We start from the raw sequence: 22629 nt of genomic DNA, 5'->3' as shown, positions 1-22629 counted from the left end.
GAGAGGGAGAGAGAGAGAGAGAGAGAGAGAGAGAGAGAGAGAGAGAAACCTTAAGACTGCATGTAACTGACACTCAGGTAAAACAAAAGAAAGACAAGTCTATGAAGGTCACAGAGCAACTGCCAAGCGCACTCATGATAACTAGCACCACCTCTCCTCCTCCTCCTCCGTCTCTTTTCTTCCCACCGCACTCCTGGGTCCCTGTCCTCCATCACTACTCTCTGTTGAGAGAGAGAGAGGGTGGCTGTGACTGACTTCTGGTAACAACAATCCTATACCTGCTGTAAAGCAGGGCCAGGCTTCTACCCTAGGAGGCAGACTAGGAAGAAAGATGCTATTTGAGGCAGGATCTTATGTAGTTCATGCTGGTCTTGAATTTGTTCTGTAGCTGAGGTGGGCATTGAACTACTGATCCTCCCTGCCTCTGCCTTCTGAGTGCTGGATAATAAGAGTACATTACTGGTTTAATGAAATAAATAAAAGCAGTTTTGTTTAAGCAGTTGAGTGCCACAAAATATACCCATGAGGTGTTCAATGTAATGATTTTGATAAATGTACCGAGTATTTTTATCATTAAGTAAATTCTCTCCCACCTGCTTACAGTTAATCCACATTTCCACTCAGTGCACCAGGCAACAGCTCATCTCCTTTGTTTCGTTTTGAGTTTTTGTCAGGGAGAGACAGTCTCACTATGTTGCCTAGGTTGGCCCTTGAGACTCCCAATTCCCTTTACCTATCAAGTGCTACCATGCTTGAGTTGTATCTTCAAAATAAATTTTTTCTAGACATTTAATTAAAAGTGTGCATGTGCACACATGCACGCAGGTATGAAGGCCCACAGCTGACACTGGATGTCTTCTGTGAGATCACCTTCTACTTTACATACTGACCCCAGAGCTCAGAGTGTCGCTGGTGTCGCTAACGAGCGTGTAGGCTCTGGGCATCCTAACTCTGGCCCTCACACTGCACAGCAAGCACTCTGTTCACTAAGCCGTTCCCCAGTCTTCTGGTAATTTTGTAAGTGGACTTATGTGGTCTATTTTACTTAAAGAGTTTTCAAAAGTTATCCACATTTTACTTACAGTACCCAAATTTAAGTGCAGCCTAACAGTGTCACATTCGTCCCATCTTTCCTTTTGGGCTACAATGAATAAGGCTGTTTGAATAGATCATTAATAGCATTAAGATCATTATGTGACCTTTCTGCTAGATACCTGAGACTGGAACTGCTGGGTTATGTGGCAATTTTACATTAAATGTTTTGAGGAACTGCCAACCTGTAAGTTTGCAACCCAGATGGAAAATGAGGGATTACAAACCTAGATTCCAAGAGGACAACACTTGATATTTTCACCTGCCACCATCTCACCTCATCTGTGGACTTTGCAATGTGTCTCCCATTTGGCTTTTGTCGTGTCCCCATATAATAAAAGTAGAATCATGTAAGTAGAGAGCTTTTAGTGAATTCTGAGCACTCTGGATGTTTGGAAAGGCTTGAATTTCTAAATTGCTATACAACAACTGTGATGTTACCAGTGTAGAGTCACGAGGGAGACAGGTCTCTAGGAATGCCCGTGAAGCACTGCATTTATTAACGTGATTGAGTTGGGAAGACCTGCCCCCATGGATGACTTCATTTCCTGGGCTGGGATCCTAGACTGTATAAAAGGAGAAAGTTGGTGGAATAAACAGTGTCCACTGTCCTTGCTTCCTGCTGCTGTGACTCCCCACCAGGGTGTTATCACAGCTAACAGGAAGCGTTGTGTCAATTGGGTAGCATATCGCCGGGGCTCTTAAAGGATAAAGGACTTGGTTTTTGTCATGTGGGGTCAGGTAGGGTCAGGATGGCAAAGGTCTACAGTGCATCCACTTCAGTGGGATTCCTAGCCAGGCGGAAACAGTTATAGTGGGCACAGCCAAACCCTGTTGTTAAATGTATGAATGGGAACAGTCTTGCAAATAACTAAGAATTTTGCTTGTGGGATCTAATACCAACTTGAGGTAACTGAACTGAATTGTAGGACAAAGAATGAGTTCAAATACTTGGTGTCAAAGGGACTGAAAATTTTCTTAAGATTAATAAATAAATAAATAAATAAATAAATAAATAAAACACAGTCTTGTTCCCTGGATTCCTAGGTTGTTGGCTGTTGAGAAATCTAAAGGAATTCGCTTTACTGGCATTTCTCTTCCTTTTCTAGGCTTTAGAGTTTTCCTTTAAAAACAACCCCTTTTTCATTATTACTTGTTTAATCTGTGTGCACGTTCTCTGTATTCATGCCTATGGAGCTCAGAGAAAGACTGCAGAAACCGGTTCTCTCCTTTCAACACATGGGTCCTTGGCTGGGGCAGTGAGCTCAAGCCAGCAAGCTATGGTGGGCACCTGCATTTGCTGAGTATCCTCCCTGCCTACCATTCTATTTTGTGTTTCATTGTCTTGTTCTACTTTATATATATATATATATATATATATAAAAAAATCTTTTAATTTTCAATCATGGTTTTAAATTTAACTCTCATGAGATCTTTAAAAAAAATTCTCCTGAGTGAATGACTGTAACAGGATCTTATGTATCCCAGGCTGGCCTCCTGCTCTGCCTCCCACATGCTGAGGTTCAGGCATGCGTGTACAATCACACCCTGCTTCTGCCGAGGTATGAAGGTCAGCTGTAGTGTTGAGCTTTCCTTCTGCCTGCAACAAGGGACTCTCCTTCTATGATTGTTCTTATCATAACATTATTAAAATGCCTAGCAGTCAGTCGTTAGTGTCCATACAGACTGAAGAGTGGGCTAGCTACAGAAAAATTAAATGAAGGTTTGCAGCTATGGTGACCAGAGAATGGCTGGTCTGGTTTGCTGGTGGCTCTTGAGCCTTTTCTTGGGTAAGCTGCGTTCCTTAGAGAAGCTTCTGAGAGATGACAAGGCTGGAGGACAGTAGGGATCTCACCACTGAGTAGATTCCAACCAAGTCAGCTTTCTATACACACTTACCTCCAGCTTCAAGTCATTGTATTAATTTACTGTAATCTAGTCAAAAATCCCTATCCTTTTTGAGGGGGTGGTGTGTGGGGATAACTTATTTTCTGTTAGGACTGAAAAGAGAAACAGCAACAGTTGTGCTGAAAATGTGGAGCAATGTCAGGGGCTCATCTGCTTCATTACATTCATTTTTCTCTGTACGGGTGTTGCCTCATATACATATATGTATACCGCATACAAGCGTGCTACCCATGGAGGATGGGAGAGGGCGCCAGGTCCCACAGCAATGGAGTTATGGATGGTTGTGAGCTACCATGCAGGTGCTGGGCCTGGTTCTTCTGGAAGTGCAGCCAATGCTCATTTCAGTCCCTTCTAATACTTATATTCACAGGTGAGCTGCATAACCAGTCGGGAACCCTTTAAGCTTCCACGATACACACCGAGCTCTGTCACCGCCTTCCTTGGTCCCTATAATATGCTATAACAGTTAAGTCTATCGAACTTTTTTCCAGAGCCCCCATTTTTATTCCTGTCACTTTCCTTGGTATTTGTGACTCTTCATGTAATGCTTTTACTACATTTCAGTAAGGACTGTGGGATAACCACAAGTAAACACGTCTGATCAAATTTCTCATTATGGATTACATATAAGAAAAAGCCCACTTAAAGGGTAATGATAGCTCTAGTGGTGATTTGATTAGACAAACTGACAGTTTATGCTGAAGACTAAATTTTAATTGCTGAAAAGTATAAAATTAGGACTGGAGAGGAAATCTAGGTTCAACCCCCAGCGCCCATGTGGCGCTCACAACTGTTTGTAACTCTAGCTCAAGGGGGATCTGGAACCCTCACATATGTGCAGGCACAACACCAATGCATATAAAAATACATAAATTAAAACAATGACAACCGCCTCTCTCTCTGAAAGGTCCATATCTCAATGATGCCCCATTGACTACACACATCTTCTTTTCCGGGGAGAGCTCCTTACATGACTTGTACCAGAAGGGGGCTTTACTAACCTCTGCTTCCGCCGCCTGGGACTGTAAAAGCTGGCGCACGCGCAGTATGTCCTTTTCTATTTGCTGGATCCTGGCTATTCTTCGCTGAAACAGAAGAAGAGAACAAGTCGGATATTCAGTGAGTTTTATGTGTAGAGTGCATATTAATATGTGGCACCCCTGGCGTGGCTTGACATGGGTGCATTTTTTTAGCTTATTCACTTTACAGCCGGTTGCTGCCCCTGCTCCCCCATGACCCCCAGTCTCTTTGTCTAGCCCACTTTGCCTAGAACTTGCTGTGTGGTTGAGGGTAGCCTAGAATTGTGTTTCTCTGTCTTCTGCTTTCCAAATGAACATTACTTCTATTTGCAATATAAGAACCACAAAGATGACACAATTCTACATTCAAACTGTGAAGGAACTACTGAAAGACATGTCTGCTCAAACACATGATCTGAGATTGCTTTCTGCTTTTGTTTTTGGAGATGACCTTATGCAGTCCTGGCTGGCCTGGAACTCAAGAGGTCGACCTGCCTCTGCCTCCCCAGGACTGGAATTCAAGATGTGTACAGCACACTGGCCCAGAAGTAGGCTCTGTCACACCTGATGGGCATTTTCTTAGCCTTTACTAACATGCTAACGTGGGACAGATGTCATTGAAAAAGGAAGCTAAGTAAGTAACCAAACTAGTAACAGAGACAAAGGTCACAAAGGCCGGAGCAGGGATGGGGTCTACTTTAAATTTCCTCAAATTATTTACCAGTGATCTCTACATGTTATACTGGACATCACCATCCTTTAAACAGACTGTTGGCCAATCCTTTGTCATTTAAAAACAAAGGCAGTCTTTAAGAATTAGTCCTCAGGCGAGCGGTGGTGGCACACACCTTTAATCCCAGCACTTGGGAGGCAGAGGCAGGCGGATTTCTGAGTTTGAGGCCAGCCTGGTCTACAAAGTGAGTTCCAGGACAGCCAGGGCTACACAGAGAAACCCTGTCTCGAAAAAACAAACAAACAAACAAAAAACCAACAAAAAAAAGAATTAGTTCTCAGGATAATAACTATTTTTTTTATACCGTTAAAATATTTTTCCTTTTCATTTTTGTAGGACAGGTGCTTTACATTTTTATGAAAATGACTTTTATTGCTTTTTTGAGTTTCCATTCTATCTTAAGGACTCAAATGTTTTACATTTTCTTCTATTAATTGTAGCTTCTTTACATTAAGACTAAGTGCCATCATTGTTCACAACTATTAGCCAACTGAATTTGTTTTAGGGTGGAGCTGTTCACATCCAAGCCCCTCTTCTTAAAAGAGGAATCAGCACGTAGCTCAGGCTGGCCTCCAAGTCCACCTTCCTACTCCAGCCTCCTGAGTGCTGGGTTACAGGGGTGTGCACACACAGTGGCTGAACTATCACTATTTTGGTGTCTGCTTTCTGTTGTCACTTATTTGTAGGCATTCACTGTACAATACAGAAAATTATTCTCAGGTATGTTATAAACATTTGTATACTCACCTTTTAACTCATTATAGTATAAGTTACATATTATAAACAAGCAAAGAAATAGTATCATGTGTAGTATTTGAGGTCTATGAGATGAATCTAGAACATTTACAACTATACAAAATAAAGCCCATTTAGATTGAGCAGGGGAGGGGCTTTAGCCTTTGCTGATGTCCTTATAAGTATGGAAACTCTTGCAGAATAACTGATTTTCTATGACTCCTGCACTGTGCTAGCTCTGGTGTACTCTTGGGGCCACCACTCCTGCCACTGTCATTTCTCTTCTGTTCTTACAAAGGAGACACCATTTGCACTGCTGTCACTGAAGGCCAGCCCTTCCAGCAGCTGGCTTTTTGTCTTGTTTGTGGTTTTTAAACTTAATTTTCACACTGTTATTACCAAGTAGAAAATGTGTGTGTTACTCAAGATACAAAGTTAAATTTCCTAAAATGTTAGCAAGCAAAATGAGCTATGTCATCTCCAGGTAACAGAACGGCCAGAAAAGCAGGGTAAGGCAGTAATGACACTGCCTTCTACAGGGCCAGCCTAGCCACTCACAGAGCTGTGCACAAGGCAGTGCTCTACAATCAAAGCAGTTCTTGTTCTTTCTCGACCTTCCTGTGGGTTATCCTCTTCCTCATCCCTCTCGCTCCCTTCCCTTAGGTACTCCTTACGCCTCCTTTGTGTCTCAAACATGTGCTGTCGCTGCCATTTTATTTTTTAAAGAACTTCTGAATGTCGCTACATAAACTTAGAGCACAAGAAATAGCAATCTTAAAGGAATTGAAACTAGTTATTATCTGTGGGAGAATCAATATTTCTTCCCTGTAATTCTATGCAGAAAGATTAATACCCAAGTGTCATAGCAGAGGCAGAATTATGTCAGTACTGGTTATAATGCCCAACAGCCATGAGAAATTATCCTGAAGCAGTGCCAATTTAAGGCAGACTCTGAATGTTTCTCCTTGATGGTGCTGGAGGCCCGACTGATGGCCTTGTCTAAGCGAGGTAACCGCTGCATCACAGGTAATGGAGTAACAGAACCATCAGCAGAGCTGTAGTGTGCAGTGGGAGAATCACCTGTGCACGCTTCTCCATGTCCTGGCAGGTGCCAAGCTGCTCCTCCATTGCAGCCCTGATCTGCCTTGCTTCATACTCCAGCTGCCGTCTTGTCATGTCTGTCTGTAAGGAAAACTAAGACCACAAACAGCACATTAATTTCTCAGTTTACTAGTAAAGCCAAAAAGCACATAAGTATCAGTTAAGAAATTGAGTAAACAACTATGAAAGTCACCATGCTTGAGAAATCCAAAACCATGAGCACGGCAGCAGGCTTAACTGGGGTCCCTGACTACACAGGGAACTGCCTGAGGTAAAAGCTGGCTGGCTTTAACTCAGACTGTGTTGATGAAAATACGCAATTGGTCCAGTTAGGGTGAGCTGAACTTCTGTCCCCTTATGATTTCTTTATCTGTTAAAGGGGCACCTGATTAATTTTTGTGGTACTAGGAATCAACTGGAGCCTTGAACACTCTAGGCAGGTACAGTACCATTGAATTACAACTCAGAACCCTGAGGAACTATCTCTAATTATTAAAATTAGTATTTTAGACAGCAGACGCAGCTCAGTTGTTACAGTGCTCACCCAACCTGTGCCACATAAAGCTAGGTGTGATGGCACATGCCTGCAATCCCAGCACTTAGGAAGCAGAGGCAGGAGGATCAGGAGTCCAGGGTCATTCTTGGCTACACTGGGAGTTCAGGAGAACTGGGCCACATGAGATTCTATCACAAACAAACAAACAAACAAAACACAGACAACATGGGGGAAGTAAAAAGCCAGCAGATGTTCACTACCCTTACCCTTCTGATTAACTAAGGCTTATGTGTACAGGCTAAACAGAGAGAAAACACTCCACGTGCCATATGAAGAAAATGGAGTAAGGAAACGGTCTATATATTAAACACTGGATCTGGAGAGTTGATTCAATGGTTTAGAGCACTGACTGCTCTTTCAGATGACTGGGGTTCAACTCTCAGTGCCCACATAGCCGTTCACTGCTGTAAACGCAAACGCAGTCCCAGTGGCTCTGACACCCTCACAGGTGTACTGAGGTAACTGTCAGGAGACACTGGGAGCCATGGAGAGCAGGAGGGCGTGCTCTTCACGCTCCTCATGCTCTTGTAGGAAACTGCTCCTGGCAGGCTGGGTCCAAGAACTCCAAACTTTTAAGTTGCCCTCAAACAAAACATACACATAATGCACTCTTGAAGGCACACCAAAGTTAGGAGCACATGACAGATGAAACAGCCTGCACGCTGTTCATTTATTTAGAGACAGGGCTTCACTATGCAGCCTGAAGCCTGAAGTGCACTACTTGGCTGGACTCATCTCACAGAACCTGCCTACCTGTCGGCTAAGTGCTGGGCTTTGGGGACTGAAGACAAGCATCACCATGTTCCCCTGCACGTCATTTGCTCTCTTTGAGCCTGTACTGCTATTTCTGTCATTTGTCCTCCATTTCCCCACCACTCCACAAAAATCAAACTGCTGAATGTGACACAGAGTGTTGTAATAATATGGTTTAGAGCTGATACGTGGTATGATATTCTGATATGCAGACAAATATTTCTATATGGAGATGCTTGTTAACTTGATTTCCCAATCAGAAAGCAAACTATAGTGACTATAAAATACAAGCAGGTTTAAATTTATTAGTGTTACTAATGGCCCACGATGATTGTGTATTTTTGTGTATTCTATCAAACATGGTTACTTCATAAATAGCAAATAATAAATTTATCTGACACCTGCTCTTTACTTTTGATTCTCTGGTGCTGACCCACTGCTCTCGAGTTGTAACAAGGGAAGTGAGCACTTAAGGCCTTGAGTTCTAGCTCCTGCCTTCAGGAAGCCCAGGTAACTATATTCTGGAAGGCTTTTCTTCCTTCTATGTTTGCTTTCTGCCTATTGGGTTCTCTCAAAACTACTATAAGAACGTGAAAATCTAAGCTAAGAATAAAGGTTATACTGAGAAAGCACTTTCCTGCAGCCCAAGCTGGCCCTGGACTTATTACCACCCTCACGGTCTGGTGGATAAGATAATAAGCCACATACACTTGTCTTATTTTCCCTTTTAAATACTACATAAAATATTGATGAAACATAGAGCCTTGAGATTATGAACGCTTTCCTAAGTTTTCTTTTTTTCTTTACTTTTAGATAGGACCTCATATATCCCACACTGGTGTCAAATTATAGACAACTAAGGATGGCCTTCCGTTTGTTAAAACAGACTTATTTTTATTTTTCATGCACAAGTGTTTTGCCTGCACGTATATATGCACTCCACGTGAGTGCCCGGTGTCCACAGAGGTCAGAAGAGGGCACTGGATCCCCTGAAATTGGAGTTACAGATGATTGTGAATGTCCATGTGGGTGCTGGTAACTAAACTCAGATCTGCTGAGGTGCAGTGAGTGTTCTAACTGTTGACCTTCACCCTAGCTATGAGACTTTGAACTTCTGATACTCCTCTTCAAATTCCTGGGTGCTAAGACTCCACGGGAGGAGCAGAGGAAGGCCAGAGTGAATGTGTGCTGCTAACATGGGCAAGCCTATGCCAAGGACCCATGGAGAATGAATGGCACAGCCTTTAATCCTGGTCTAAGTGTGAATTCTGATGGTATGTATAGATAATGCCCACCACAGCTTTCTCCCTCTGGCCTGATGTTTATGGCTTGAAGACAGCTCCCCTACAGAGACTGCTCCTACTGAGATTAGCTAAGCCTGCCTCCTTGTTTTTCTGTATGCAATATCTTCACCTCTTCGTTTAACACTATACAATAAACACTCTGAGCATCCAGGGTGCTGTTTCTCCATCAGAACCCAATCCACTGTTTCTCTGTGTGTGTGTGTGTGTGTGTGCATGCATGTGTGTCCGTCCATGTGTCTGTCTGTCTGTCTTTTCTTCATTCCCCCCACTGTCTCTCTCAGTCATGCCCATCTCTGGAGCTGTTCTGGACACAGCCATTACAGGCACGTATCATGTATCCACTTTGTGAGGTGATCTGGCTTAACTCAGAGCCATGTACACGGCACAACATGAATGTGGAAGTTGCAATAACTTGTGAAAGTTGGTTTTTTTCTATAGTACGTATGTGTATTGCTGAGACTTAGACAATTTAAACCTCAGTGTATTTGTTAAAGGGGCACAGAGTTTGTAAACACAGTAGGACCCGGGCCTATAGCCAGTGGCATTTACACTACAAAGAGTAAGATTCAAATTATTGTCAAGGACATTTTAGCTGTAAGAACCATCTGGCATGATCCCTGCATTGTACAGAAACTGCAAGCAGATAGTATAATGTTTCTACCAATTAAAAATATAGTTGTCTAAGTGGAATTCAGATCCAAACACATGTGGAATTAAAAGAAGTATCTGTTGGTACACAATAACTTTTTCTTCTATTAAAAATTAATTAACAAGTGGGTACAGTAAAGGAGGCCTGTAATCCTAGTATTTGGGAGGATCAGGGTCCTCTTATATAGCAAGTCTGAAGTCAGCCCAGGATACATCAGATTCTGTGTCAAAAACAGAAACAAAACCCCATGAAAACAAACAAACCAAAGCAAGAACAACCGCCATGAAAATACTCATTAATCATTATATATTCGGGTTAATAGCTGATTAAGACACATTACATTTTATATCATTACAAACTCAGTTATCCTGAATTCTTCCTAGATAATCTGAGTACTCGAAGGTCAAGTTACCAAATCTAAAAGCTGCACTGTCAAGTTACTTACATTTTCAGTTAAAGGCAGGCTATCTATTCTTTTTGTGAGGTTCTGAAGTTGAGCATAATACCAGTCCTTTTCCTTCTCTTCTTTGTCAAGATCAGCAAGGAGTAATGATCTGTTTAGAAGAAAGGTAAATTACACAAGCTAATACATATTGCCTGGTAGCTCTCAGCAGCTGCTGCTCGAAGACAATAATGAACTAGTGAGAACGCACTGACTTGGGTTTTGTAGTAGCACTTGGGTATTACAATCACTGACTTCTGAGTATCAAGTGTGCTCCTTCCCTGCTATGATGCTGACCAGTTCTGCTTCAACCAAGGGCTCTCTTTCATAGTCTACGAAGTAAGTGAAAGGTAAGGCGAGAACAGAACTCACAGTCAGTAAGAGAAGAAACTGCACTAACGGAGTCAGGACCAGCTGCACTGACGCTGGGGAAGAGAGAAGCCTGGGGCTGCATCTGAGGTAGGATGCTATGCTGAGGTAGGCCGCTGTGCAGCAACTCTGTGAATAAACTTCACATCCACAGCCAGAGGGTGCTACCCTGAGGCAGAGACTTAAAGCTTGGAATCTCAAGATGAATTTACATAATTCCCTAGGAACCAGTCCCACTATACATCTGACCATTATAAACATAAACATATAACAGAAGGCTGTTACTGAGATAAAATTCAATAGGACTAACAAGTACACGCTCCCTATTGTTCTGTGTGGCTCCTTTCCCCAAGCAATGTACAGTATAATTTTCTTGTGTTGTTTCCAGAGATTTTCTATAAAATGCTAAAAATAATCTGCATAATTACATGTATACTTAAAAACATAAATACTAGATTATTAATATATATGTTGTCCTATACATGTTTTTTTCATCTATCTTGGAGGTCATTCCATATGAGAACAAAAGGCTTACTATGTACTTCTTGATAGCTGCCTAATACTCTGTGTACCTTATAATATTCATAAACTCATGAAGGAGAAATACTATGGCCAATTCTTTGCTGGGAGCACTTGGGGACTTAAGTAATTTGATATATATATATATACACATATATACATATATATATATATATATATATATATATATATATGAATGTCTTTATGTACTTCACTCTATACATGTTCATGCATGCACACATGATAAAATTTGAGGGTACATGAATTTGAACTGAAGTGTCCTAGTAAGGTGTCGTATCAATTATATAAGCTATAATTTTTACAAATTTAAGTGTATGACACACTTTTAGAGTACAGATTTATAAACCTCCAGGATATCACCACGACTTGAGTTGATTTCTTCTGATGTGCATGATGAGACGAAGCACTTTTCCAGGTTTGCAACCCACTCCTTTCTGTAATTTCTGCTTCTCATTTAGGGGACTTCTATACTGGGGATGGTACACCTTACTCACTAGGCTGCATATGCATTCTTTTCTTTTCAATTTATCACTTAAGATAATTTTGTTATTTGGAAAATCTGGATTTTCATGTAATCAGATCTGTGAAAATTTTCTATTATGATCTGGAATTTGGCCATACAATGATGCTCCCCTCTCTGATGATTCATTATTTTTAAAATTCTGTTTGGTATTTCCTTGGGAAATATTTGTAATGAGTACAAATGTATGTAGAAGACCTTTCCTGAGAAATAATTTCATAGCTAAGCACCCTCAATTGAGAGAAAATAAATGGGTAGGATCCAGCAAGAGATAAATGATGCCGCAGCAGGAGCCCAGAGCACGTCCCCCTACGTGTCAGAGAGGCTGAGATAAAAGGAGCACGGCCACTGCAAGTCTTCATTACCAAGAGCTGTTATGAAACCTAGCACTGGCAGTAAAATCCATTTAAAAAATTCTTTTCGCTAAAGCTCTCTACTAATAATATCAGCACCAAAGTAAGTGCCTGGGAAGTCTGGCCTGCTCACATGGCCTTTGCTGCTTTACAGAATGAAAGGGAACAAAGACCCTGGGCCTGAGCACTCTCCTTTTGGATCAGGGCGGTGTTTGGTTAGCCCAGGGTAAAAATAAAGACCAGCATAGGTAAGGGATTAAAGAGAGCACAACACCCTCCTAGTCTACATGGCCAGACCGACTGTTACCAATGGCCTCACCCCAAGCCAAAATAATAACAATGCCTTTGTCTCCCAGTGAAACATGATGCATTTACCACCTATATATAATTTTACTTATTTATCTTTTTATTTTATGTGTATGTGAGTGTACCTGTTTGTATGTGTGTGTATCATATGCATGCTGCCTATGGAGGTCAGAAGAAGGGTTCAAGTCCCTGGAACTAGGTTTACGCTAACTGTAAGCCACCATAAGAGTGCTGGGAACTGAACCTGGATCCTTTGCAAAAGCACCAAATGCTCCTAACAGCTACACTGTCTTCCCCCCCCAGGCCAAGGCTGATGTATTTATTTTATGTATATGAGTACACTGTCGCTGTCTTCAGACACCAGAAGAGGGCATCCAATCCCATTGCAGATGGTTGTGAGCCACCACATGCTTGCTGGGAATTGAACTCAGGACCTCTGGCAGAGCTGAGCCATCTCCGCAGCGCTCCAGGCTTTGCTCTTTATATGTAAACTTAACACTCTGCTTTTACAAGTGTCAGACCAGTGTTTTACAGAAGAGTTTCGCCACCTGGCACTGAGTCCTAAAATACTTGAAAATATCTTGATGGTTCTGCCATGTGTGGTGAGAGAATTCTAACTTACGAGGAGAATAGTTCATTGCAAGAACGCAGTTCAGCGCCCAGGCTAAGTGGAAAATGACATGAAGAACCATTTCTCTCACTTGTGGTTCCTTCTCCTCTGCTTTCTATAATGGGGTTCCTTATAAAGGATCTAGTAGTTATTGAATTTCATTCAAAAGATAACCTGAAATTCTACTATGTCATTGATAATTTAACTAGATATAAATATAATGATTTAGGGTTTTACTCAATGTACAGATTATTTGAAAGGTAGCTATGCTCACCACCATACCAAGGATTCACCATGTGTAGAATATTTAAAATACCTAAGTAGTCAAATATAAGACTTTAGAATTTCAAGAAAATTCCTTCTTTCTACTTTTAGAATTATGATAAACACAATCATTTGTATTTTTAGAACAAGTAGATTGTGGTGGCACACACCTTTAATTCCAGCACTTGGGAGGCAGGAGGCAGAGAGGCAGAGAGACAGAGAGGCAGAGGCAATCTCTTGAGTTCGAGGCCAGCCTGGTTTATAAAGCAAGAACGATGGTGCAGGATGTCACCTGTCAGTTTCTTGCATTGTAAAACTCCCACGCACACACAGTACTTACTGCACAAGGAACACATGTTAGTTACCTTTCTTTTTCAAGCTCTTCTAGATACCCAGTACTCTCTCGGCTTCCATTTACAAATGCTCTTCTTGGGAATGACCCCATGGGGACAGGACTGCATTCTCCTGAACGGCTTGATACAGATCCTTCCCGACTTCCATAGGAGCGAAGGGACATTTTTGAGCGTAGTTTCACTCCGGGGAAATTACTATCTAAGTTAAATTCTAAACAGAAACAAGTTCTTATGTAGTAACTGCTTTATGCCATGTAAAATACTCCTAATGTTATTACATTATTTTAAAAGTGAGTCCTCAGGTTTATATTTTAATTACAAATATACGCAGTTGAATAATTATTTAGAATAGTTAAAACTTGCCCTGCAAAGTCAGCATGAGTCATACAGAAAACAAGTGTGTTAAAGGGAAATCATACAAAATCCTAAGATTCCCGGGAGATAATATTAGCAACTCAAAACCGAATTTGTCTGGTTTCACTTATTACTGAGCAGGGCCCCTGTTTGGCGCTGGAAGTTTTAGGCAACAAAGTAAGAAAGATATTTGAAGACAGATGTTACTAGAGATGGCATAGGAAAAGACAGGTAAAAAGACTCCACCCCTCTGAACCTATCTGCCACAGAAGCCGTTGGCACACGGCTTACTGAAGCGTAGTTAGTGACTGGTAGAATGAAACAAGTCTTATAAACAGATCAGAATTGAGGGGATAAGCTAAAACCAACGATGTGACACAGACACAAGCAAACAGCTTTTTATCTATTTATATTCAACAGCTACAACCCAGGGAGAGGTGGGGAAGAGGAGCAAGCTGAGCCCAGCATCCAGTGAGAGCAGCTGACCTGGACACTGAGCTTCACACAGTATTTTAAAGTGCTTTTAAAAACGTACCTTTAAGACGCTCTAGTAAGTCAATCTGTCCAGAAGTCATAGTCTCATCTTCAATACTTCCCTGTAGCTGCTTAAGTACTTCCTATTGAGAGAGCACAGTACATCAGCATGGAATGCCGAATAACCTTTCCAACACAGGATTCTGTATTCTTGGCACTTAGGTATGACTGGGTTCTTAGAAAGCTATTTCAGTTCACACTGACAACATGCCATAGGTATAGTGTATATTAAATATATTACCTATTATTCACTGTTCTATCCCAACAAAAATAATAGTGGTATTTTGTGATAATGGTGATTTGAGGAGTCTCCATGCAAGACACTTCATGGCACACTTAAAAGGAAGGTAAAGGTGTGTGTGTGATCCAAGTACATTATATGCATACATTAAAAGGCATAGTAAAACAAACCCGTTATTTTTTACAATATGGGCTAATTACTTCTAAGAAACTACAATTATTACTATTTTCAATCAGCTGACACCGACAGACTTGCTTAAGCCATACAAAAGTGGCTGTTAGAAGACACACTTCATGAGCAGGAGCCAAGTCGGCTGTTCAGTGACTTACCACTCGGCCAGGCACACCTGAGGAGGCCCGCCAGAGCCTGGGTTCATTCTGCAGGCACTCATGTAACTGCATGCTAGCTGCCCCCGCCCTTGTGTCACTGTCTTTCTCCTCACAGAAAGTACTTCTTGAGTTTTTTTTTTTTTTTTACAAAAAAGTTTGAAATCATTTTCTATCCAATTTTTCTGCCTGGCTACCTGTAATTCTTTTTTTTTTTTATTAGTGCTCCTTAATAACTTTCATACTTCCTATGTAGTGACGCATGCCATGGGAGCTTCCAGCATGTCCTTGTTTCACCGATTTGTTTTTGGAAGTCCAGGAAAACGCACTGAACATCTGCAACCCTGAAACTTAAGGCCATGTCACTGTATGGTAAGGTGATCTCGGAAGCATTGAAAGGGAACCTACCAGAAGGCGAGCTGATGCTAGAGGGACAGCTCCAGGTCCTTCCTGCCTTGGTCTGTCACAGTACGCATTGAAAACACATGACCTGTGGTCTTAGCATGTGCCCTTCACACAGCAGACTGTGCTGTTATTTGAACGGCTTTGGTAGGTGTGGCAATGTGAAGGTCAAGGATATTCACGCTGAAAATCCTCTCCAGAGAGAATCATCACTGTGGGATGGGAAGACCTCGCCTCAGTGGGTGCAGAGCATGCCCAAATGCATAACTGAGCTACAGGTCACTTCTCTTCCTTAGCTTCAGACTAACACTGCAGACTATGACTTCTTTTTTCAGGGTTCTAGCTCTTCCAGCCATAGCTAACAGCTGCAAGCAGACTTTGACCAATCCTATCATCTTATGCCAAGAGCGCCAAAGTATATCATACAGAAAAACAAAGTATGCAAAAACAAAAATCCCATTAAATGTGTTTATATAGAATGTCCCTCTCCCTTTAGTGACAGAATTACAATCTAAATCAGTGGGCAAGCCGGTAGCGTGCTTTTAGGTAGGACACATACAGGTCCTAGTTTGAGAGCATTAGTCCCTCTCTAAATCCCTGTAAAAACTGAGTGATTTTGATAAGTGCTCACATTTTCTAATCTTAAAATTAGTGAACATTCACAACTGTAATAAAATTATTGCTTTAAGGGAAGACTTAGAATCTGAATTTGAATCATGGAGCTCATTTGGTGGAAAGAACTGACTCCCACAAATTGTCCTGACTTCCACATGTGCAACACACATGCACACAGACACAGGGACACACATGGACATGCATGGACATAGCAAGTAAATAACTGAACAGGAAGTCTCCGTGGCTAGGCACAGCTCAGCAGTAGAATGCTTTTTGTTGAGAATGTGTGTCACCTTAGGCTTAATTCTCAAGGCCAATACCAAAGCCTCTGTACATCTGTTAGAAATCTATTGATAAAAGCAGCAATGTAAATAAAACAAATGAAATTTAAGGCTACAATTTTTAAGGGTTTTAAGAGTAGCAATTTTACAAAGTATTAGCTTATTCCAATGTGTCTGCTTTGTGAAGTGCCTTTAATTATGAACTTCACCAAGCAAAGCTGGACAAGCCAACTCACTCACTTCCAGTTACTTTGCCTTACGACGACAACATCTAGCATGACTTACATTACATAATGAATGGTCTACGCCTACTAACAAACGTAAGCTCAACTGTGTTTCTGTTTTGAAGCTCACTGTGCACAGGTACAGATCTTCAGTCCTTGGTGGCTTAGCCTTTCCAGCTTTGGTCCCCTCAAGTTCTGGTCAAAGCATCTTCAGTTCCCAGAAAGAACTAGACGGTAGAGAGTCCTTTGAGTCTCTGTGTTTCTACTTTAACATAATTATCTTCAAGATACCTCCATGTTACCACAGGTACTCATGAAGGCTGCTATGAAGAATGCTAATATGATCACTCTGTACAGACATCTAGTGGACATATGTACTTACTTCTCAGGGTTATTTCTCAGAATTCCAATGCTTCAATCACAGGGTTTACCTTGAAAAGAAAATGCTGTAGAGTATGTGAGTGCCTGTGTGCCTCTGTGCCCGTGTGCATGTGTTTACGGGCAGTGTGAACATTTCAATATTCCAATCAGTGTGACTCTGTCTTAAATCTTAGTCATCTGAGTCGGAGTCAAATGTCTTCCCTGATGACAGGTGATACTGAGATATTCTCCAGTAGTGTACCTGGACAGTTTATATGAGTACACTGTAGCTGTCAGACACTTCACAACAGGGTATTGGATCCCATTATAGATGGTCGTGAGCCACAATGTGGTTGCTGGGAATTGAACTCAGGACCAAAGCAGATGGTGCTCTTAACCACTGAGCCAACTCTCCAGCCCATACCCGGCCATTTATCTTCCTTTTCTAATTATCTTTTTAATTTTTGAGGCCATGTTGCAAAAACAAAAACAAAAGCAAAAGCAAAAAAACCTGGATAGTTAAACTTATCTGTCTGTCTACTCAAGTGTGTGCTACACTTGTGGGGGTCAGAAAAATTGGGGAGTCAGTTCTCATCTATTTTTGTTGAGGCTGCTGCTAAGCCAGAGACTCCCAGGCTAACAGGACCTTCTGGGAAATGATTCTCCTGTCTCTGCCTCTCCTCTCGCAGCTCTTAGGAGTGCTGGGACTGAAGATGTCAGCAGCACATCATTTTCTTCTGGGCTCACCCTGCTTGTACTCACCGTGTTTGTGCCTTTACCTGCCGACAAATTCACTATCTTAGTATAGAAGAAATCCTTTTATATTTTGAAATAAGTTCTTTTTTGTGTGTAGTATGGTAAGTGATTTTCAATAGTGAAAGATGGACTGTTTTTCAAGCTTTTTTATTGAAGCCTTCTAGACGACATGTTTCTAATTTTGATGAAGTCTTTACTGGCTGGGTTGTTGCTGTTGCTGTTTTGTTTTAAATGTCAACTTGACACAAGCTAGAGTTATCCGAGAGGAGGAAAGTTCAGTTGAGAAAATGCTTCCATTAGATCAGACTGTAAGGCATTTTGTTAATTAGTGATTGATTAATTAATTAGTGATTGATTAATTAGTGATTGATTAGCCTGCTGTGGGTGGTACCATCCCTGGGCTGGTGGTCCTGGGTTCTGTAAGAAAGCAGGCTGAGAAAGCCATGCGGAGCAAGCTAGTAAGCAGTACCCTGCCATGGCCTCCGCATCAGCTCCTGCCTCCAGAGTCCTGCCCTGCCTGAGTTCCTGTCCTGACTTTCTTTGAAGATGCACTGTGCTATGGATGTGTAAGCCTGATAACCCCTTCCTCCTCAAGCTGCTCTGCTCCTGGAGTTTCCTTATAGCAACAGAAACCTTAACTAAGACAAGGCGGTGCCAGGACAGCGAGGTGTTGCTGTGGCAGACCTGTCCACGTTTTGGGGAAGAATGTGGAAGGATTTTGGAACTTTGAGCTAGAAAAGCCATTGGGTATTCGAAGCTTGGTAGGCTGTTCTGTGGAGCTTGGAAGATAAGAATGTTGAGGGCAGTGCAAAAGATGGAGGCCTGGCTCGTGATGTTCCAGAGGGAAGTTTAAAGACTCTATGGAGGTCATTTGTTATTTTGAATTAAGATTCTATGGTTCTGGTCAACTGCGGATGAAGAGTGATTAACAAGTCTAGACCTATTCAAGCGAAACCTTTGCTTTGCTTGGGATACTTGATGCTGGTTGGCTAGAGCTGAGAAATTACCAGTAATTAAGAAGAGCCCAACATTGCTGAGGTGAAAACTTTTGGAAAGTGCTTCCTGTGAGCCACACCTGATTTGTTTTTATTGTAATACAATTCCGTCAAAAAAATCTATAGTATTTCTAGCATTTTATCAAATATCCTTTTTTCCAAGACATTCTCATATTTATGTAAAGAATTGCTGACTAACGCCAACACCTGGATTGCTTCTGAATTACCACCTATATTCTGTTTTCTTGATTACCATTTTCTTATTCTTCAAGCTTGACAGAATGCCAATGGTATATATGTAAGAAGAAGAAAGGCTTAAGGTGGTGGGTGCATTCTTCTTCCAGAACTTACCCTTCCCATGTTGGGGTTGCTAGTTTCCATTCTAGTAGCAACAGTGAACGGTTTAAACCTAACTTAGTTTTCAGGTAATTTAAAACTGATTTTGTTTCTTGAGTGTGTCCTTTTTTACTTATATTGAAAATATGGCAAATTGGCTTCCTTGGCCTTTAACTTCCTGCTCATCGTGAACTCACATTCGGCACAGCAGATGCATCTCTTGAGGATCTCACTATGGCTTTCCACTTCTGCTTATTTTCTGCTGGTGCTTGTCTTTTAGCACTGAAAGTCCATCCTGGAGCTGAGGTTTTTAATCTGGTCCAAAGAGTTCAAAACTTGGCAAATACTTTATGAAGCCAAAGTTTCTCTCTCTGTGGCAGGCCTTACAAGCTAACACACGCCTTTCCCTGACCTCCTCCTATCCAAGGCAGCCGTCTCTAGAGCTCTTCTTGCCTGCCTTCAGGGATGATACCTTCCAGCAGAGCTGCCTGCTGGTGACCAGAATAAGCCTGGCTTGTGTCCCCAGAGAGAAAAATCACAATAATCTCAGCCTTGCTTTCCTTTTCATGATTCTGGGGAATTGGCATATCATTTCTTTTACAATATTTTAATAGGTATATTTAAATAGGGATTCTTTCTGAACACAGCTACAATATCATACATATACCAAGTATTTCCTCAATTCCCTCAAATATGTGGTCTGCTCAGATTTCCCTAACTCTTTATATACATTCTCCTGGCTGTTACCTCACAGTATTTTTGTATTTTATAGTGATGTCATGTAACTGACAGCAGGATGTAGTACCCTCTTTTACCAGCAGGTGGTACTACTGCTTACGTTTTAGGCTTCCCTAATTTAATCTGAAGCTGTGTCTTGCCTTTCTTTGTGATGCCTAGGTTAATAAAGGTCAGGAAAACTGAGATTGTATGTGTCCCAAAGTCTACTAACGTGGCTTTAGGGAGAAGAATGGCTATACTTAATTATAACCCAAAATGGAAAGCACCAATGGGTTCAATTGCATCGTTTTATACATCAGTGGAAGACTAAACAGGCCACGGTTCTGTTCTTTAACAGCAGAGCTTGTTAAGGAAGTAATACATAAATAACTTCAATGAAGGCTGTAATTGCTATTTTACCATAGGTCCAATACTAATGACATACATGGATAGATCTGCCAGGATGTGTGCATAACCAGTTGGGTAATCACCGAGTCCAGGCATACCTTAGATTCTATTTCTCCTGATATAGACTGGGATCCTGATATCCCACGGTACAAGTTTTTGTGACTTGTACAATCTCTCTGAAAAGACACTCTACTTCAGCAGAGTGGAGATTAAAGTGTCAATTAAAATGCCTGTCTTGTCCAAAGTGTTTCTTTAAAAACTATTTTTGAATTCATAAGTAATTAAATAAAAACTTAAATCAAGACCTGAGTTCTGCACTACAAACTAGATCTATACTATCTAAGCAGGCCCTCTAGGAGGAGGTCTGCCAAGTGTCCCGTCCAGCAGACTAATTCTCTGTGCGTGGTTTCCTCCAGCTCTCCCGCACAGCCCTGTCCAGCAGTTAAAGGACACCGTGTTGGGGAGTGTTAAGGTAACAAATGGCCTTTTTAACCTATGAGATAACTGACTCAGGCATTTTAAGTCCCTGATATGTAGCTAATGATAAGGAGAAGTAAGTGTTTGTTTTTATAGTTTACCTATTTCCAAAGGGTTATGAAGGGAATATTCTGAAGATTTTATTGCCGAAGCGTTTTATGGCAATTAGAATGGAAAAAGAGATGGATAGAAAACTAGGTAAGAGAGCTGTGAGATCAAGGCTGACCTGTTAGGATAGGATGCTGGAGCTAAAGAATAAGCAGGAAAGAGAAGATCAGCTTCCTCAGTGATAGCAAAGTCTAGAAGAGAAAGGAGACTTTGAAATGACAGAGAAAGAACTAGACAGACTAGGAAATATGTAAAGATATGGAAAGTAGAGTGTTCGGAAGGAAGAAGCTAGAATTAAGATGTTAAAATAGCCAAGCAACAGAAACAACACAAAACAGATTTTTTTTTAAGGGAAGGAAATAAACATTTCTATCGACAATCTCCAATTTTATGAAGTTATTAAATGTAGTGGGAAGCTGCCTAACTGAAAATGAAAGTAACTGACATTTAAATCAGCTGCTCTGAAGACAGAAGGTTTTCACCTCTACACACTAAATACTCTCCAACTGTTTTGCTACCTGCAAAGCCAACTTCAGGGCTTGGAAGTACCATGGAAATTATCACCTAGGCTTGGTGATACCTGTATTTTCTAAATAAGACAATGTAATACTTGAGATACACTATAAAATAAAGCTAGTCTCTGTAAGTGCACAGAAAACCTTTCCATTAAATCAAGTCTAATGATAAAGTTGGGGGGGAATCTTATTTCTAGAATTAAAGACTAAGAATGAACCAACACCAATGTTAATTTATTTTCTTTGCATGACTCAGTAGATTAATGCATTTACTAAGAATGTTAACTTTTCTAAGAGTTTATTATGTATAATTTTAAGTAAATAAAGTGTCATAGCTATTCCAAGTTTACAAGAGGAAACACTGAAAGTGGATAAGCTACAATTAGAAGTTGCAGTCTTGATACCTTCATATTAGATGCCTCAGTTTCCAGTTTTGTAAGATGATTGGAATTATCTTCTAGCTCTTGTCGAAGATTTGAGTTCTCCATCTTCAGTGCCTCAACTTGCTTTAACAACTGATCATATGAAGCTGCAGCCATCCTTGGCTACCCTTGGACCTATAAGGTTAAAAAGGATTTTGAAATTCACCACTAAGAATGGAGTAGCTGCTTGTTTTGTTTTGAAGAAAGAGACAAAGGCAGCAAAGCTCTCCAGACAGGAGGAGTGGTGCTTATTCGCGGGCTTGGGCTCCAAACGCCATGGTCCCAGCAGCAACAGTTCCTAAGAGGATGGAACATGGGGTCTGAGCTGAAGAGAAACAGGGTTAAAGCAAAAGGCAGAGCCTCAGTCCCATCTGAGGAGATCTGCACTGCTACAGGTAAGACCTCTATCTGGTAAGACAGTTTCAAGGTTAAAGATGACCTACCTCGTCCTGTATGTCAGACTTACAGAACACAGACACTGATAAAGAATCTGTGTGAATAATGCTGCACTCTAGCTTCTGATTTGGACATGGTCTATAGGCCTTCGGAAGTAGAATCATGAACGAGACCAGAGTTCATCCTACCACGTTCATTTAATTTAATCCATGGCAAAGTAGTTCTGAAGATTTACGATGCCACAGAACTGCAGCCATTCACAAAGTCAGCACAAAGGAAAACATAAAATCCTGATGGGATAGCCAGCCCATCCTATAAGTGGTCAGTATTTAAACTGAGACTAAAAAGGTTAAGGTGGATGCCCTCAGAAGAAAGACTTCAAAGAAAGGAGAGAAAATACAGGAGACAGGAGAGACCAGCTCAGTACTAAGAGGCCCTTGGCATGACTGGGCACACACAGAATGATACAAGGTACCGTAGGGTTGATCAAGAAAGAGCAGGGAAGCCCACATTCTCTTTGCAGTTTAATGTCAACTCACTTTGGAATAAAAATGA

General features: G+C 41.3%; 1 protein-coding gene across 14 annotated transcripts in view; it reads right to left on the bottom strand.

Annotated features, from left to right (window-relative positions):
* Positions 1 to 22629, bottom strand: part of Apc (APC regulator of WNT signaling pathway) — a 100397-nt gene that overhangs the window by 34866 nt on the left and 42902 nt on the right. For 6 of the 14 annotated variants that reach the window (XM_029472054.1, XM_029472057.1, XM_029472064.1 and 3 more), the window contains exons 2-6: positions 14497 to 14578; positions 13620 to 13818; positions 10296 to 10404; positions 6568 to 6681; positions 4002 to 4085 (exon numbers count right to left, since the gene is read on the bottom strand). In XM_029472054.1, the coding sequence (XP_029327914.1) occupies positions 4002 to 4085; positions 6568 to 6681; positions 10296 to 10404; positions 13620 to 13818; positions 14497 to 14578 (588 nt within the window). The other 8 variants (XM_029472055.1, XM_021150171.2, XM_029472066.1 and 5 more) reach the window with 5 other exon arrangements.

The sequence above is a fragment of the Mus caroli genome, chromosome 18, assembly GCF_900094665.2.
Source record: "Mus caroli chromosome 18, CAROLI_EIJ_v1.1, whole genome shotgun sequence".
Classification (NCBI taxonomy): Eukaryota; Metazoa; Chordata; class Mammalia; order Rodentia; family Muridae; genus Mus; species Mus caroli.
The sequence above is the reverse complement of the archived record's forward strand: the minus strand, read 5'-3'. Positions and strand labels throughout refer to the sequence as shown.